The sequence below is a fragment of the Lepisma saccharinum genome, chromosome 2 (genome assembly GCF_977018435.1).
Source record: "Lepisma saccharinum chromosome 2, izLepSacc3.1, whole genome shotgun sequence".
NCBI lineage: Eukaryota > Metazoa > Arthropoda > Insecta > Zygentoma > Lepismatidae > Lepisma > Lepisma saccharinum.
Genome location: NC_139230.1, coordinates 24,060,970 through 24,078,471, shown reverse-complemented (window position 1 = coordinate 24,078,471; position 17,502 = coordinate 24,060,970). Strand labels below are relative to the sequence as shown.

The 17,502-nt window shown below is 36.2% G+C and overlaps 1 protein-coding gene across 1 annotated transcript in view; it reads right to left on the bottom strand.

Moving 5' to 3' along the window:
• Positions 1-3,523: 3,523 nt before the first annotated feature.
• LOC145984379 (cilia- and flagella-associated protein 100-like) overlaps positions 3,524-17,502 on the bottom strand; it is a 47,793-nt gene continuing 33,814 nt past the window's right edge. Inside the window, exons 5-9 of the mRNA XM_083118040.1 lie at positions 13,493-13,629; positions 11,719-11,825; positions 10,388-10,601; positions 3,985-4,104; positions 3,524-3,655 (exon numbers count right to left, since the gene is read on the bottom strand). Coding sequence (XP_082974166.1) covers positions 3,536-3,655; positions 3,985-4,104; positions 10,388-10,601; positions 11,719-11,825; positions 13,493-13,629 — 698 coding nt within the window. The 3' untranslated portion in view covers positions 3,524-3,535. The remainder of the gene's footprint in view (positions 3,656-3,984; positions 4,105-10,387; positions 10,602-11,718; positions 11,826-13,492; positions 13,630-17,502) is intronic.

Sequence of the window (17,502 nt, the reverse complement as noted above, 5' to 3'; positions counted from 1 at the left end):
GTATGCCTGTTATAGGTTTGAGGGATAGGGACAACTCCAGATTATTCTTGAGAGTAAGGGAGAGATAAATAGGTAATATATCCAGGACTGTTTATTATAAAATGAGTGTCAGTTGTCTGAGTTATGATTTGTATCATCAATGATTTATATGCTCTGATCTACTTTGCCTACTGAATTTTTTTAAGTGGATCATCATGCATTATGGCAGATGCCTGAAAAACATGATTAGGATGTATTGTTATAGATAAACACCTTCTTTCAGCAATTAGCATTTTTAGTAGTAATGGTAGGCAGCCACGCCCATTCCTATTGTTAACCATATTTTCTTACGCTTATTGAACAGTCAGCTGTACTTATGGTGTACATAGGTACTCAATTTTTAAATGAAAATATTTCTGGGGTATTGAGTAAATATGGTAATAGCCCATTTTATTTTAGTTAAGTGTCTCAACTTTTTTTTTAATGTTTTTGAACTTACTTAAAGAAAAGTATTATAGTATTAATAGTTTTAGTAAAATGAGAAAACTCCTAATGCTTTAATTTAGATTGTGTCAGTGAAATGCTTTTGCACTTTATCATGCTGATAAAAATTAAATATTATTAAAGTAAAAATACCAAGGAAAAGCAGTCCTACTTTCCATTCAGCATGAAGGCATCTTTTTATTCAATGACAACATTGGCACAATTCAGCTGCTATTCACTCAAATTGATTGTGTGAGATTATTATTCTCAGTGGTGTAACAATTTTGGCATAAATACATAAATTGACATTTGTATGAAATATCTTTGTTATAGATGGTTAATTCACATATCTTTTGTTTATGCAAAAGTCTGACTTGTATTATTGTTTGGTTTGTTTTGTCACTGTGTGGCTTTTATGGCTTGTGTGTATGGTTCAGAACACTAAGCAATAGATTTGGAATCTTTTTGAGTCCAAAAAATCTTGATCAAAGTCAGCCATTGTGTATGTTCTTCCATTTAACCATATTCATCCTCATTTTCTAAAATGGCCAGCAAAGGTAGAAAATTGAAGTTAAATAACAAAAATACAAGTTACTATTTGAGGAACAAGGTCTGGTTGTTACTCTCCAAATGTGAATAACATTTGAGAATAGTCAATACCAGTATGTTGTGTTAGGAATTTCTCAAAATTGTTAGGTAAGACTGTTGTATATGTGAATGGCAGCATTGTAACAAAACTGTTTTTGTTGAGAAAAAAAATGCTATTCTGCTACTTGGCATGTAAGTGTATTGTTTTGCTTGATTTTGTTTTCATTCCAAATAATTACAAAAGTAATTTATACCAGTGTTCCTGAATTAATACAAACTGTTGTATTTTTTCCATCAAAATATGCATATGAAGACTTGTAGGTTTTAATACTGTTTGTTTCCTTGAAATATGAATATTTTGGTAGCTTATGTTTCCTTTTCTTACAAAATAATATTAAAAAATTGTTAGGTAACTATGTTACCATGTCACTGCTTTATAAGCTGGTTGTGAACTGTATTAGACAAATTAGACAATACAATTTTAACATATTCCAACTATAATTTATTATAGAGAGCTTGTAGTGAGAACGCAATGTGACTTAATATACATCAAATGTTCCAATTAATTGTATGTAATGTGATACTTCTTTTTCTTCGATGCAATGTTTAGATGCTCAATTGAATAAATGCAAGGAATGATGCAGAGAGAGAGTTTTTTCCTTCGAATATATTTATAATATAGTTCTCTAATGAAAAAGTTGGATGCTCATAATTTATTTTCAATTAAATAATGTATCATGTAACCCGATGAGTGGTGTGGTGTATCTAGTAATGTATTTTACAAAAAACAAGGCTTGTGAAATATGCCCTTATATTTGTAAGAATAATGAACTGGCAGAATTGTGCACTCAATTATAGATTGTTTATGGATGGATTGGATCGGTAACAATTTTACAGAAATGTCATTGTCAGGGTCAGCTGGTGCCAATATAGTACCTGTTAACTAACTAGTACCTAACCGTTGTGAGAAATCCCAATTTATGCAACAGCAAAATGTTGTTAATGGGCAGATTAATCAGTACTCCTTGGTTTATCAGTAAAATTACCAACCTGATTATATATATAATATATATAATATATTTATTAGGGCTGAGCCAATACCACTTTGAACTAATACCAATGCTTGAAAATATTAATTTATTTGAGTGAGTAATTAAATTCCGATTATAGGAATCAATTTATCATTTTTTTTTACTTTAAAATATTAAAAAAAAATCAGAATATAAAAAAGACCTGTTATGCAATAGCAAATGATTTTTTTTCACATAATATTGGTAAGAATACAATGGAAACTTCAAATTTTGCATAACTTCATGATAACTAGACCCTGTGAAAGTAGTATGTTGGCATTGGTATCAGAAAGTACAAGTTGCATTTCATTTACCGATATTGGCTGATAGAAAATTAACTTACGGGATACGTTTCAAGGGTAGGGATCCCTAAAATTTCAAACACACATTTCTCTGTTACTAATGAAGACAAAGAAGTGATTTTACACTCAATGGAATCAGGTCGACACTCTCTTTCCATTTATACTGATCCTTACACTGGAAGTTAATTTTCCAATGTTTCGACAATTGAAATAGATATAATAGATCTCCAAAGTCTACAACCCTGCACAAATATATATTCAATTTTTGATTGTTAGGATGGTTTCCGTGGTTGTTATTTTTCCGGTGTTGTGGTCTGCAAAAATGCCACGTGCCACTTACAGTGTCTAGTTAAACTAGTCTAGTAAAACTTATAAATTGATGCCCATAATTGGAAAAATGTCTGTATGGTTCCTATTTGGGTGCATACACATTTATTAATATTAATCTATTTTGAGTGATTTGAAAATTGTAACAACAGAATAACTAATATTTACAATTTGCAGTAAATTAAACTATTAAGTATCTTCTCTAAAGTACAGTGCACAGTAGTTGTGTAAGCATTGCATAAAATATCATGTACATTCTAGCTTTGACCTGTTTATATTGGAGTGTGGAGTCACTATTCATTTGTTGAGGACCACCATCTTTGGCTGTCAGATGACAATTGCACATCAGGTAAACAACCGGGTGTCTCCATAAAAAGTTTTTCTTTACTTATATGTGCTTCTAGTGTTCCACAGCTCTTCAGTCTTACAAGACCAAGGACTATAAGTATCTAACATTTATTCTCCTTGGCTGGATTCTGGACCATTTGAGCTAACAACCCTGTCCCTGTATTGCTGAACCAGAATTTTAAACCTAAAAATTTAATAACAAACTCCCTTTTCAACACCCGTAAAGAACACCATGCCCTGCTCAGGACTCGAGCCCACCACACTTTGCTACGGAGCATTGTCCATTCCCTCATGTTGGCTTAATTTAATGTGCGAGTTACAGGTACTTGAAGCATTTTCACATGTTTCAAAGGAGGATTGACAAAGTGAATTAACCTAGAAAATATGCAGAATCATATCAAGTGTAAGAGTTCCATCCAAATGTGTCTTTATTGTTTGTCATACTCTTACAAAAAAGTACAGATGCTGTTCTTCTTCTTTCGATAATCCTTTCTCTGGTTCTTCCACTTCAGGAATATCTCTGGGTGGTTGGGAACGAAAGACAAGCTTCTTTCCCATCTGGAAAAAAGAATTTCATTGTATTTCATGTAAACATTTGTAAGGACAAAGGATATCATCGATCATATTCTATTGACATTAATATAGTGACAAATGACAGTCCCTAATAAAATAAAAGGTCACACTCATTCTCTTATGAAACATTTTTCTTGGTGATAAACTTTACTAATAATATTGAGAAAAAATGTCCTGACTAAATAATGACATCTGGTAGGCTTACTTTAAGTAGTTTGTGTACCAGAGTTCAGGAGCAATTTATTGAAATTACAAAGTCTTGTTCAATGTAATACATTATTATACAGAATGAGCAACATGATACAGATATTTACCATTTTCTTGGGCTTTGCCAAAGCACTTTCTTTATGTTTCTCAAGTCTTTCTTTCCTTCTGGCTTCTTTAGTGTTCTTGATTTCTTGCTGCATTGTGAACCTCTTCACTGCTTGAAGGTCCTAAAGTGAAGAAACAGAAGAGCTTTAAAATTCGATAGTGTGTGCCATGAAGGCATACTTATGGCCCCACACAGACTCGACCTTGGCCATTTTGGAGGTGATGTGATAAGCACCACACTCTGGCCACCTTTACCCACCAGGTACCCATTGATTTGAGGCTGGGTGAGCCCAAGAGCCACTTTATGCAGGGACCTTAGATCATCCTGCCCGGTTGGAGGAGGAAAGAATTGATTGATTTGGTTTATTTTACTTTGCTTTTCTGCCACTTTTGGCTAATCATGAAGATGAGGATGAGGATCAGTGATATGATTAAGTTGATGAAGGGACACTCTCAAAGAAATGCCATGCCCAGGCTGGGATTTGAACCTAGGATCCCTGGAGTTGCACATAAAAATTATGAGAAACAGTATCTATGAAAATATCTGTTGTGCAATGAAAAATATGGCAGTCCTAGTAGAAACAATAAAATCAGGGTTCCACTGTATTTTCATGTCATTGTTTACACTATTAATACAATCATAAATGCAAGACAAGGTACAGCAAAACCTTTTGGCATTTCAAAGTCTAGAATGCAGTTTTCAGTTAAGTGTAATGTAGTGATATTATTTAAATTGTAGTTGGTCATGGTGGAAAGTAAAAGTGGTCAGATATACAAGATTGTTGGAATTCAGCATATAATACAGTTGTCACCTTATAAATTCAATTTTTAAACTTGAACTTTGTATCAAAATTAATTTTGCAGTACACCTGAAGTTTGCCAAGAAAACAATGAAAAGAGAGATTGAGTGTTGTTTGAAAATGTAGTAAGAGCCAAAAATTGTGAATTTAAACAAAAGTAGTGTTGAGAGAGATGTACATAGTGTATAGGTACACAAAAATTGGGTGCTTAGTATTGTAGCATGAGTACACACTGAGGTGTGATTTCCCAGAAGAAGGTGGTGCACATCCCCTTTTTTTCCAGATTTGCCTTCAGGAACTATAGTTCGAGTCATTGTTGCATACCATAAAAAACAACTAACTTTTTTCAAGCTATGAAACATTCCAATTCGATGTTATTGTTTTGAAACAATGGTATTTCAGGCAACATTTTTTAAAAAAAAATTACTTCAGAGCCTGCTTAATTGTAAAGCTAGGAAAATATTATTGTATGTTGTTCTCTCTAATTAAAAGTCTTCACTATCTGGGAATTTTACATACAGTACATACTGCATGTTGCTTGGCCTATCATTGTTAGGTATATTTGGTTCAGTAGAACGTTTTTCATTTGGGGGGTAAAATCCAGCCCCTCCCCCCACTCACTCTCTCTCTCTCTCTCTCTCTCTCTCTCTCTCTCTCTCTCTCTCTCTCTCTCTCTCTCTCTCTCTCTCTCTCTCTCGCTCGCCCACACACACTCACACACTCGCTCACTCACTCTGGAAATATTCCATTTTAGAACACTACACACGAATTTCCTGTTTTTTAATGCAAAATTTGCATAAATAATTTTTATTTCTTTGCTTAGAATTTATGGTTACTTAAAAACAGATTTTAAGACCAGATAACAATTCCAACTCTGGACCTCATTCTGCACTCATTTTGAATTTAACAGAACGGAAAATCAGGAGTTCGAAATGTGAAAATTGCAAACAAAGATATATATATATTCATTTTAAAGCAGTGTGAGATTAAAGGGGGGATTGAGGATTCAAAGTCGAATAAACCAAAATAAATCAATCAAACATTCCCACCTCACTCAAAGACCTTGTGAATCCAATCCAGCTGAATGTGAAAGCACGTTCAACGCCATAAACCTCACCTTAACTGATTTAAGAAATCCTTTAAAACTTTTAAACCTACTTTTCCTTTCCGTAGACCCCCAGTGCATTGCTTTCATGCAGAAAAATTTGCAAGAAATTGGACAGTGCACTTGACAAGCTAACCGGCAAATCATTATGGCTGTTCGTAAACTCCAGCCAACTCAGACCAGGTCTTACGAGTGGATTACACAGACGTCACACGAAACATCATGTCGACGTCACTAGCGAAGCTGTCCCATGCTGCAGTTTACGAACAGTGTGGATTATGGCATGGTGGATCGTCTGCTTGACTCTTGAGCATGTTTAAAAGCAGTTGACTTTCTTTGGAAGTAGTATTATGTGTAAATGGCATTAAATCTCACCTCTATATAAAGCTCGGCTACATTAATATAAATTCATAGAATATTTTGACAAGTTTTAGAAATTGGCACAAAAACTAACCGCAAAAAACGAATCAACTGTATGCCTACACACCAAAAATAATTATTTTGTAGTATTTTATTGGGTGGTAAATTTAGTTTAGTGCACCAACTAATAACGTTGAATTATAGTAAATGAAATGGCTTTAAAAATATTTATTTCATTACAGTTCAGATCAAAAACTACTTTTTCCATTGTTTTATACTTTTTTCTCTTCAGATACCAGTTTTTGTATAATTTCCCCATATATACATCTACGGAAAGAATTATAAGATAATATTAACTACACCTTTTCCTTCAGGTGTCTTCCTGACTTACGAAGGCATCAAATAAATGATTGCCAGCCATTGAAAGCTGCGACGTCGTGCTTTCTGCTAGTTTTCATTGCAGTCAGTCAAATCTTATGAGCCAAGTAAGCCAGATACGTCACCGTGACGTTGCTCAGCCAGAAGTGGGTTGAACTAGCCGTACTTGGACTGAGTTTATGAACAGATGTAGCCGGCTTCATCTGACTTGGCTGGAGTTTACGAACAGCTGTATAGAACCTGCAGTGAGTCTCATTTATCTCGTACATTCATCATGACTAATGTAATTTTTTTAGAGTTTGATTTTAGAGTTCAACTTAAAATGGTGTGTGTTACATTCGATATCAAAACTAGATTTTAAGCAATTAAAGTCCAATTCTAAGTATACCTAATACAAGGTAAAAATAAGTTCTTCCCCTCTGATAATATCACAAATTGCACCCTGTTTTAATGTCTAGGAAACATTTCATTTCACCTAGGAAGATATCGCAATGAGACAAGTCGAGAATTGTCACAGCCTCATCTCGTCTCCTGTATTGCGAGGTCCTTCTTGTTCTTGTTTGTGCTTATTTTTGTTTCGGTTTCCACTCTGAAGTTGTTAAAATTTATTCTAGATTCACTTTATGCTCAGATAGACTAATCGTGACTGGATCTAAAGTTTAAAGAAAACCATTATGCATGGAATCCCTTGATTACAAGGCAAAATATTTAGTATAAGCAACACATACATTGTGTCACCACTCAAATTTTCACAACGTACAATATGTCATGAAAACAAAAACCTTTATTATTAACGTTTTTCTGCTTTACATGTTGTTTCGATGCTGCGAACCGTCGAAATACTGAATTTCATCCAGAATTGATGAAACCAGGCATCACAGGCTCCTAATTGTCACTAATGGATTAACTTTGCAATTACAGTAAACAAAATATAAGACCTATTTGAAAAAATCAATAAAATATACTCTTGGTATGTCTGGATAAGATGCATAGTAATTTAAATTTATTTTTAGCAATTTCTTCAAATACGATACCAGAGTTTTGAACGAGATTGTCTCGGACATCAAGTATTGTCTCACTTGGATTTTGCAGAGTTATTTCAGTCTCGTCTCGAAATTTTAGAGGAAACAGATACTTTTTCTTGTCTCAGTACCATCTCTATTTTCAAAAAATCTCTTAATATATAGGTTTAAGAATAGTTTTCCAAACATCCTCTTACAAAGTTATGAAAATTATGGGTAGGTGAGTTACAGACATACATTGTACCCTCCAAGTTGGTCTATCGTGTCTCGTCTAGTTTGTGTAAGTATTTAGTTTCGAAAAATTCTATTCCATACTCTTCTGATGAAGATTGGTATCTTATCTTCGAATAGACGCGACCACTTCTTTAACCCCTTTACGCAAAAGAGCATTCATCTGGAGCATGATTTTCTGAGAGTAAACGTTACCTGATTCCATCGTTCCACACATTTTAAACATTTTTCATCTCCTTAAAAAGGTTTCCAAGGGGACAGTTCAATGAACTAACTAGTAGTAAGCACAATGCAGTAAAATAAGTTTACAATGGTTTGAATTTCTGTGGTACGAATGATAATGCTTTAAGTTCTAAACAATATAAATATTTTAATTGAAAATAGGTTCTTTTAACAGTAGCACCTTGCGTCTGTCAAATTATCTAAGGGGGGTACAATTGAATTTACGGATTTAGGGGGTACAGTACCCCCTTCAAAAATTTGGGCTTACCCATTCCTGTGCCACTGATCACCAGTCATATTTTATGCATAGCGTATCTTGCAATAATGTTGCAGGTGAAATTACAGTACAATCCTGAAGTATGATTCAACTGAGTTCCTTTTATTTTCTCAACGTAGTTTTCAACAAGAATAAACATGAAACAATCAAGGTATCCATGTAGTTGTTGATTCTGATAAATAATTTAAATGACTCTCAAAGTTTGTACATTTAACAGCAATATTGTTCATTTAACGAGTGCCTTCATAATTTATTAACTGTGTACACTTTTGGATATTCGTGTTTCTCAATCACAACAATTAATAATGTCAACATTAAACAACCCAGTTAATTTTAGTTACCCAACTCTCAAAACTAGATGCTCCATTACAATTTTATTATAGTTATCTCAATTTTGCATTTAGTCAAAAAGTGGAGAAAATGGGAGGCAGCAATTACTTTCAATAGGAGTTTGCCTTTTGTCTCATTAATTTTGTGCAAAACGCATCTTTCAATACAGATCCAGTGTTGCCACATGAAGGGAAATTCGAACCAAATTTTGAACGAAATGGGATGAAAAATACCAAAATTCCATGGAAATTTTAAGACACCAAACTCAAAAATAGTACAGATTATGTATTATTTATTACTATTATTTTTAAAGTGAAGGAAAAACTGAGTGCACAAAGGGAAATTTTGCCCCTTGGAAAGGGAAATTATGCCCTCAGATTGTGGCAACACTGTACAGATCGTGGATCACCATGACAAGTTATTTAGATTTGTCAAGCACATTAAATATTGTAATTTGAGCTTCAAAGGTTCATTACATAAGTTATGAAGTTTTATACACATCACTACACGCACATTTGAAAATCTAATTTTCATTTAAGAACGTTCCAAGAAAATAATGAATGTTCGAACCTGTGGACTTTAATTACCATTCCAGGGAAACAATACAAAAGTTCCCTGTAGTCTTACGCTAAACAAAGGATTAATATCTTGGGCAACCTTCTACAACACTTGTAGAAACTGTGGAAAGTTCTCTTTCATAGCTTCTCCATTTGTACGAGGTAGGAAGACTTGGGCACAAAACATCTCTCTTGGCTTCATGCAGAAAAATCTATCAGTGGTTTCGGCGTAACTACAAATCTTGTCCATGTTCTCACTCACTTGGTCATTCATGTGTAGTATGCAGTAGACGATTCGAAACTATGCCATCATTCGTTGGGCACTCCACGGGGGGGAGGGCGATGCAAGGCTTCAGCCACGAAGCTGCGAGACACTCTTGGGTGCAAGCCATTGGCTCTAACACAATACACTGGGTAGGTGGTGCTGCCATCTGGAGTTTGCTTAGTTAAACTTTCTAACCAACACTTGAAGGTGTATATAAATGTAGCGAACTCGAACAGGGGTGGAACGTCCTGAATTGGGGGATTTGAATGGCAAAATACAAATATAATGTTTTCGACAGGGAAAATTGCCACAATATGCAGGCATGCAAGTAAAACAAAACCAGAAGCCCAACAACTTCAAATCTTCTGGTAATGTCCATATTTTTCATAATCCCTTTTTACCTAAAACTGGACCTAGATTTCCCTACACCAACGGAAATTTCCCTTCATGTAGCAACATTGCTCTACCAAGCACAGCACAGAAAGCAGGAAAGAGCAAGCTGTTTTCTCCTGGTAACACTGTTTGCAGTGGTGGAACTGACCCTGCTGAGCCACATGTTCCTAATAGCCACCTGTCCACTTTTTCTTCAGCTCCCTTGTCCTCCCTGCATATTGTACAACTGGGGAGGAAACTGGGTCATCAGAAGGGTGTTTGACAATGGTTGGTGGCATACATAAACCAGTCTTTTAAGTTCTTTTAATAGTGTTTAAATTCTGGTTTAAAAGCTTGTATAATATATAATAAGCAATTGCCAAAGGAGTGTGAGTACTGTAATCATGGGAGTGTAAATATGGTAATTTATTTAAACCAACTGAATAAAAACTTGCACTGATTTATAATCTTAAGATATGTACTCACATTTTTAGCTTCTTGAATTTTATCTGCAGAGTAAAACTCAATATTCTTCGCCAACTCTAGAAATTTCAATTCAATAGCACTTAACATTTGAATGATATTTTTTCCAGATTTATCTTGAGGTATAAGAGTTTCATAAATTTCTTGAATTCTCTTCTTAGCTTTTCTGTACAAACTATCTTCTTGCAATTTGTCATCTGCTGTGTATATATATAACCTGCAAAATAATACTTAATGAATTCAGTTCTAGTATTACTTCAATCTGTAGTAAATATCCACCCTAAAAGTTTTTTTTTAAATCTCAATCTCTTTATTAACCCATGGTCCAACAGCCCTTGAGGGCCAAAGCCTACCTCCCAACTGCCAGGCTCTCTCCCACATGCCTCAGCAGAGGTGGGCGATCATCCAACTAGTTATGAGGTGATGTGTGGTCAGCATGACAAACCCCCAGTCATTGTTGTAGGTTTTGTTCATTCTTCATTTCATTTCATTCAATTTCCTCACAATGGTGGGTTGCCACCAGTCCCACACACTGGCTGAAATCTCAGGAGAAATGAAGTTACGGACATTTTGTGGACATAGCCAAAATATATTTTGGCATTCAGACAGGTGCATTCTTTGAAAACGGAATCATCAAGGAACTATGCTGCTGCTTTATCAGCTGAGCAGGTTGATTATTTGATGCACAAGCTTATGGTTTCAATTTCATACCAGAACATAGCTATGCATGAATGACTTGACAGAAGTATGGCAAAATCTGTGTATAAGCAAAGAAAGTGGAACCTGTTTTACACTTTAGCATATGTCTACACATGCCAAATAAATTAAAAATATGTTTTTAACTTTTCATAAAATTTACAGAATTTTTCAAGTCCCTATATCATATTCAAACTTTGTCAACTTCCTTCCACACTACAAATTTTCCCCAAGAATGCACAATTGCTAAAACTTGCTCAGTTAATCAGAAATACGTACTATAACAAACATAAGGAGTTGTTGGAACCCTGAATTATTGAACCTGTGTATTAGTAAAATATAAAGTTAATAGTATACACATAGTGTTGCCATACAACAAGAAATTTTCACTGCATGTTTTGATGCTACAAGGCCTAAAAAAAGGGGATTTTTATCCTATATACAGCTCATGGTTACTAATGCCATTTATTACTTTAACCCCCTACAGATAGCACACGTAGTATTTTGATTTAGAGGAAAAATAAATGTGTGTAGATCTCTGAAAAAATTACTGCTGAAAACATAACTACTATTACATTTATAAGTTATCCATTTTTGCAATATACCATACTAAATTATTCCATTGCAGTAATACTGACCTAAATAACTCCTCAAGTTCTTTTGCTCTCAGCTCACTCCAGGCAATTTGATTTTCAACATTCATTATGTCATGCTTTAAGTCCTGCATATCTTCCTCTATGTTGGCCTGAAAGTACATGGGAAGACAATTACATCCATGTTCCTATCTAAATAAAAACAAGAAAATAGCTGGAGATACATATTTACTTACAACCTTTCAAAGACTCAGCCTGAGAAATCAGCAAATTTCAAGGCATCTTGTTTGCCAGGAGGCAGATTTTTGTGAAAAAGTGGTTAATGGTAGTGAAAAGGCATTTTGTGTCCTTGAATTTTGTAAATCGAAGTCCGTTACATCGGCTCGTGCAAAGTATCATGAGGAAGCACCTTCAGACAACTCTACACGATGATGTTATACTCATTATCAGAATCTCCTACCCTGGCCTCCTCGCTCCCCTGACTCTTCACCCTGTGATTTTTACCTGTTGCATAAAGGATGCTGTTTATGTTCCATCCCTACCTCAGTCCATTACAAAACTGCAGGTTCAAATTAAAGAAACCATCCACCACTGGCTACCATTTTGCAAAAACTGCCTCCTGGGGGGCATTAATGCAGCTATACATTAAGAATAAGAGACATGCAAAAACTTGGCCAGTTTCTGACTAGACTGCAGTAGCAACGTTAGCTTTTTTAATAACACAGTATCCAGTAATATTTTCATCAAATCCAGACAATGATTTTGGAAAGCCACAAAGCCGCATATTTGTTGTAAAATTTCATTCTTTCTGAAACACCTTTTCCAACATGTTGTGCATTAACAGTTAACTTTTATTTTTCTATTCTTTGCAAGGCAAGATGAACAAAGAGATATGCAAATTACATTTACTTAAGCATATGACAGATGTTAACTATAACTTTAAATTAATATTAGTGCAAAAAAATTAAGAAAATAAATGACAGTCACATAATTTTATTTCTAAAGGAAAATATGTAAAAAATTTAACTTAGTCTTTATTAAATAATGCTGGCAGTCAAAAGAAACTAACACAGTAACAACAACAACACTTCAGAAAATGTCACTTAATATGAAGTATCCAGATAATTTTTTTGTGGGGGGTAATGAGTGTAATGACTAAAAACATGCTGAAATTGTCAAATATACTACTTCCATAATTCTACTGCTAATGTCTCTTATCTACTTTAGGTTAGTTGTAAAACTTAGCTTATAATAGATGTCCAATGAATAAGTTGATTATGAAACTGTATTAAATAAGCGCAGCATTGCTATATTCTTTCTTTCTCTATTTTGGTTATTTTATGTTGCTTTTGAGTTAGTGATGATGAAGATGAATGATGAACTAATGACCTCTCCCTCCCTTTGACCATACGCCACTGTGGAGGCAGTAAAAATATCGAATAACTTGCTTGAAAATAAATGCAGAGATTCGGAACTTGTTTTACCATGATGGGCACATGGTGCTCTACCAAATTATGCCCAGTTCGCCATAGGTCATCTGGGAATGGTAACGCTCGCCCCTCCAACCATATGCCACTGTGGAGGCAGTAAAAATATTGATAATGAAATGGATGATGGGACAAAGATAATTATATCCATGCCTTACCCAGGGTTCAAACCTGACATCTCTGGCTTCATAGCATATTATGTTGACCACTCTGCCATGAAGGCTTGTGACACTGCTGTATTATATTCTGTTAGCATTCAAAATGGAAGTATTCAAAGAAAGATACAATGGAATAACAATTTATTAAAAAATAAGTGAAAATTAAAATTTTACCTGAAGAATTGTTGTGCATTTTTCCACCTTACTTAACATTATCTCAGATTCCTTGACATGGGCATGCAAAGAAACATTCCACATGTCTACATGGCTAAATATCTGCAATAATTGAATTGGTTCCGTAAAATATAACTCTGGAAAAGAAAAATGCATAAAGAATATTCTTACAGATGTGGCACAGAAAAAATGAAATGTGTGTAATTGCATTAACACAATATATATGGAGCTTGCTATGAACAGAAGAGCTTCACATATATACTCTATGTGATCAGAAGTATCCGGACACCCACCTGAAAATAAAGTACAAGTTTGGGCAACCCTCCATCGGGAACACTGGCAGTCAATACAGTGTTGGCCCACCCATAGCCTTGATGACAGCGTTCACTCTCACAGGCATACTTTCAATCAGGTGCCGGAAGGTTTCGTGAGGAATGGCAGCCCATTCCTCGCAGAGCACCAAAATGAGAAGAAGTATTGATGTGGATCGGTGTGGTTTAGCACGAAGTCGGCATTCCAATACATCCAAGAGATGTTCCATGGGATTCAAATCAGGACTCTGTGCAAGCCAGTCCATTAGTGGATGTTGTTGTCGTCAAACCACTCCCCCACAAGCCCTGCAGTATGGACGGGTGCTCGGTCGTGTTGAAAGACACAATGGTCATCCCCGAACTGGTCTTCGACGGTAGGCAACATGAAAGCTGTTCAAATGTCAACGTAAGCTTGTGCCGTGACATTGCCATGTAAAGCAACAAGGGGGTCAAGCCCCCTCCAGGAGAAACATGACCACACTGTAACCCCGCCACCTCCGAATTTCACTGTCGGCACTGTACAGGCTGTTAAATGTCGTTCACCAGGCCACACCCACACCCTACCATCAGATCGCCACATTGTGTACTGTGATTCATCACACCACACAAAGGTTTTCCACTGTTCTATGGTCCAGTTTCGATGCTCCTTGCACCACACGAGGGGGCATTTGGCATTTTTCTGTGTGATGTTCGACTTATGGGCAGCTTATCGGCCATGGAAACCAAGTTGCCGCACTTTGCGCCAAACAGTAATGAGGCTTGGAGTAGATCCTGATGCAGTTCGAAATTCATGTGTGATGGTGGCGATGGATGATTGACGATAATGCTCTACGACCCACTTCAACACTCGATGGTCTCTGGAGGTCAACATGGGAGGTTGGCCTGCATGCTTTTGGGTTGTACACATCCCTTCACTATAACATCGGAAACAGTGGACAGAGGGATGTTTAGGAGGGTGGAAATCTCACACAGACTTCCTACACAAGTGGCACCCAACCAACTGATCACGTTGAAAGTCATTGAGTTCCTCAGACCATCCCATACTGCTGTCTCACACTGTCTGCAGACTACTGAGTTTGCTGACTATGCATTCCATCCGGTAGATGGCAGCACTGTGTCGCCCTTTATGATAAACACACGTATTGCAGTGTGTCCGGATACTTTTGATCACATAGATTTGATTGATTGATTGATTTGTTGTTTTAAGTCCACTTTATGCACAGTAAGGCTAATCGGGACTGGACCTACAGTTTAAAGTGGGATCCGAACCACTTGTGCCTCCACCGGGCACATATAAATGCATATAAAGTATTTTTTGCCTTGTCTTGCAGGCTGCTGTAAAAGAGAAGAAACTTTGTTGTTAAACAACAATATGTACAGGGAAACTGACATCACTGAACACTCCAAGTCACAGTAGTGTAATGACATGATATAGTGCTGAACTTGGATATGTTTCTTATACCATCAATATTGAACACACAGTAAATGCAGTGACGTGCACTGAGGAGTAGCTAGTCTAGCAGAGATAGATCAATCAATCTCAAATCTCTTAATTATTTTCAAATCACAATATATATTGTTTTCTTGAAGCCACAGTTCATATGCAACACTTTTTTTCACGCGCTTCTTGTCCCTTGGTGCATTCAGCGGCCTAGCTCGCTCTTTCTCCGCCTCACAGTTCCAGGTAGAAACGGGTTTTCGAAGGGAAAGGGAAGATTTCTGCCTCTACCTCTCTTGCCCCTTTGCTCCCGCTCCAATGGTTGAAAGCCCGTGCTTTCAGGTCCTCCAGTCTATCTCCTAAAGGACAGATAGGGGATCGGATTCCCTTCGCTTCCTTTGTAAATCCTCTAAAGAACTAATGATACATTTTTCTGCAGTACTTATGATCTCTGTATTTACACTACATACAATATGTATGTATAATATGGGATGTACTTTTATTATTTATGCAATTGGAAAGTCTTATGTGCAGATAAAAATTTTATGTTTTTTTTTAAATATGGAATATATAATGATTAAATAACAAATATTTGCTCACGCTCTCTCTTGCTCTCATTTTAGTAGTGTTTTATTTAAATATACTCATCTCTTGGCCTCCAATAAAAAAATGGATAAGCTAAACAATCATAAATACGGATGTATTTATTTGGGCAAGTGAACGTGCGTTCTAATTCTTGTTGTTGGTTTGGTTTATTTTACTTCGCTTTTCTGCCACATTTGGTTATCGCGAAAATGAGGATGAGTGATGATATGATGAACGGACCTCACAATCACAAAGAATAATTCAGGCCGGAATTCGTGACGAGCCAGCATTCTTGTCCTTATGTGTTGTACTCTGCCTGCAGTGAATAATGAAAAAATGAGAAATGAAAAATGTATCCCAGAACTCAAAAAGCCAAATGAATATCATTGAAGAAAGTAGAAAAAAGGTTTGTTTAAAGGTGTGTTTTGTTACCCATCGCTTTTTCTAGCTGTATAGATTTAATCGGAATAAGTATCTAAGAGCTTGGAAAGTCGTGAGGGACAATCATAAACAGAGAATTCTAGGCTCCTGATTTCACAGTGCCCTGCAGATGCACTGGGAGGAAATTATTTGTATTTTCTTCTCTATTCCATCGCTTTACCTAATTTCTATCATGACAATGAACATTGAATAAATTAAACGGGTGAAGAGTGGTTGCAAAGAAACACTCACGCAAAGGCCAGGGCTCGAGTCCGGATCCTTCAGTAACGAGATCGTGAGATAGGGAAATTAGGGAAATCAAGCAATGCAAAATTTTTGAAAAAACGTTAATCATATATAAAGATGATATTTCAAAAATTCAATTGAAAATTACTACTCAGGAAAAATGCAGTTTGCTTTACCGATACCCACGTATCCGAATGGTTAGCTCCTTCCTCACATGTTTGTTGTCGGCCGACCTCCGTGGGGGAGTGCAAGTGGTCCCGGATCTGTACCCGATGGAGGCATATAGTGGTTCGGATCCCACATTAAACTGTAGGTCTAGTTCCGATTAGCCTTTCTGTGTATAAAATGGACTTAAAACGTCAAATCAACCAACCGTGGGGGAGTGGTTACCGCAGCACGCTACAACACCAGAAGTTCCGGGTTCGAACCCTTACCTGGACATGGGTGTTCTTTGTGTTTGTCCCTTCATTAATTTTGTCGTATCATCTTTGCGATTAACCAAATGTATCAAAAAAGCGAATCAAATCAAATCATTCATTGATTGATTGTTTGATTTGGTTTATTTTACTTCGCTTTCCACCATATTTGGCTAATCGCGAAGACGATACGATAAAATTGATAAAGGGGCACACACACAAAGATCACCCATTGCCAAGCCGAGATTCAAACCCGGCATCTCTGGCTCAGTAGTCAAATCAAATCGTTTTTGATTTTCGAAAGTGGGTGGAAGTTATGTGTACAATTTTTTGTAGTCATTCCTAACCTTGCAATTTTTCCTGTATTTGACGTTCTTCTTTTAGGAATACTGGGCCCTAAAAGAAGGGGGGATTATGATCCGTTGGGCACGCCACTCATTGCTACCCAAGTGTCGACGTCACTGCACGTCACTGAGTAAATGTGATGTTTTTATGTTCTGGAGAGCTGTAGGTCATACACGACTGGAAGTTAATGTCTAATATATTTCATGAGTAATGCTTTTGTCAGCATCAATAGGCTCAAAGAAGTGTGTT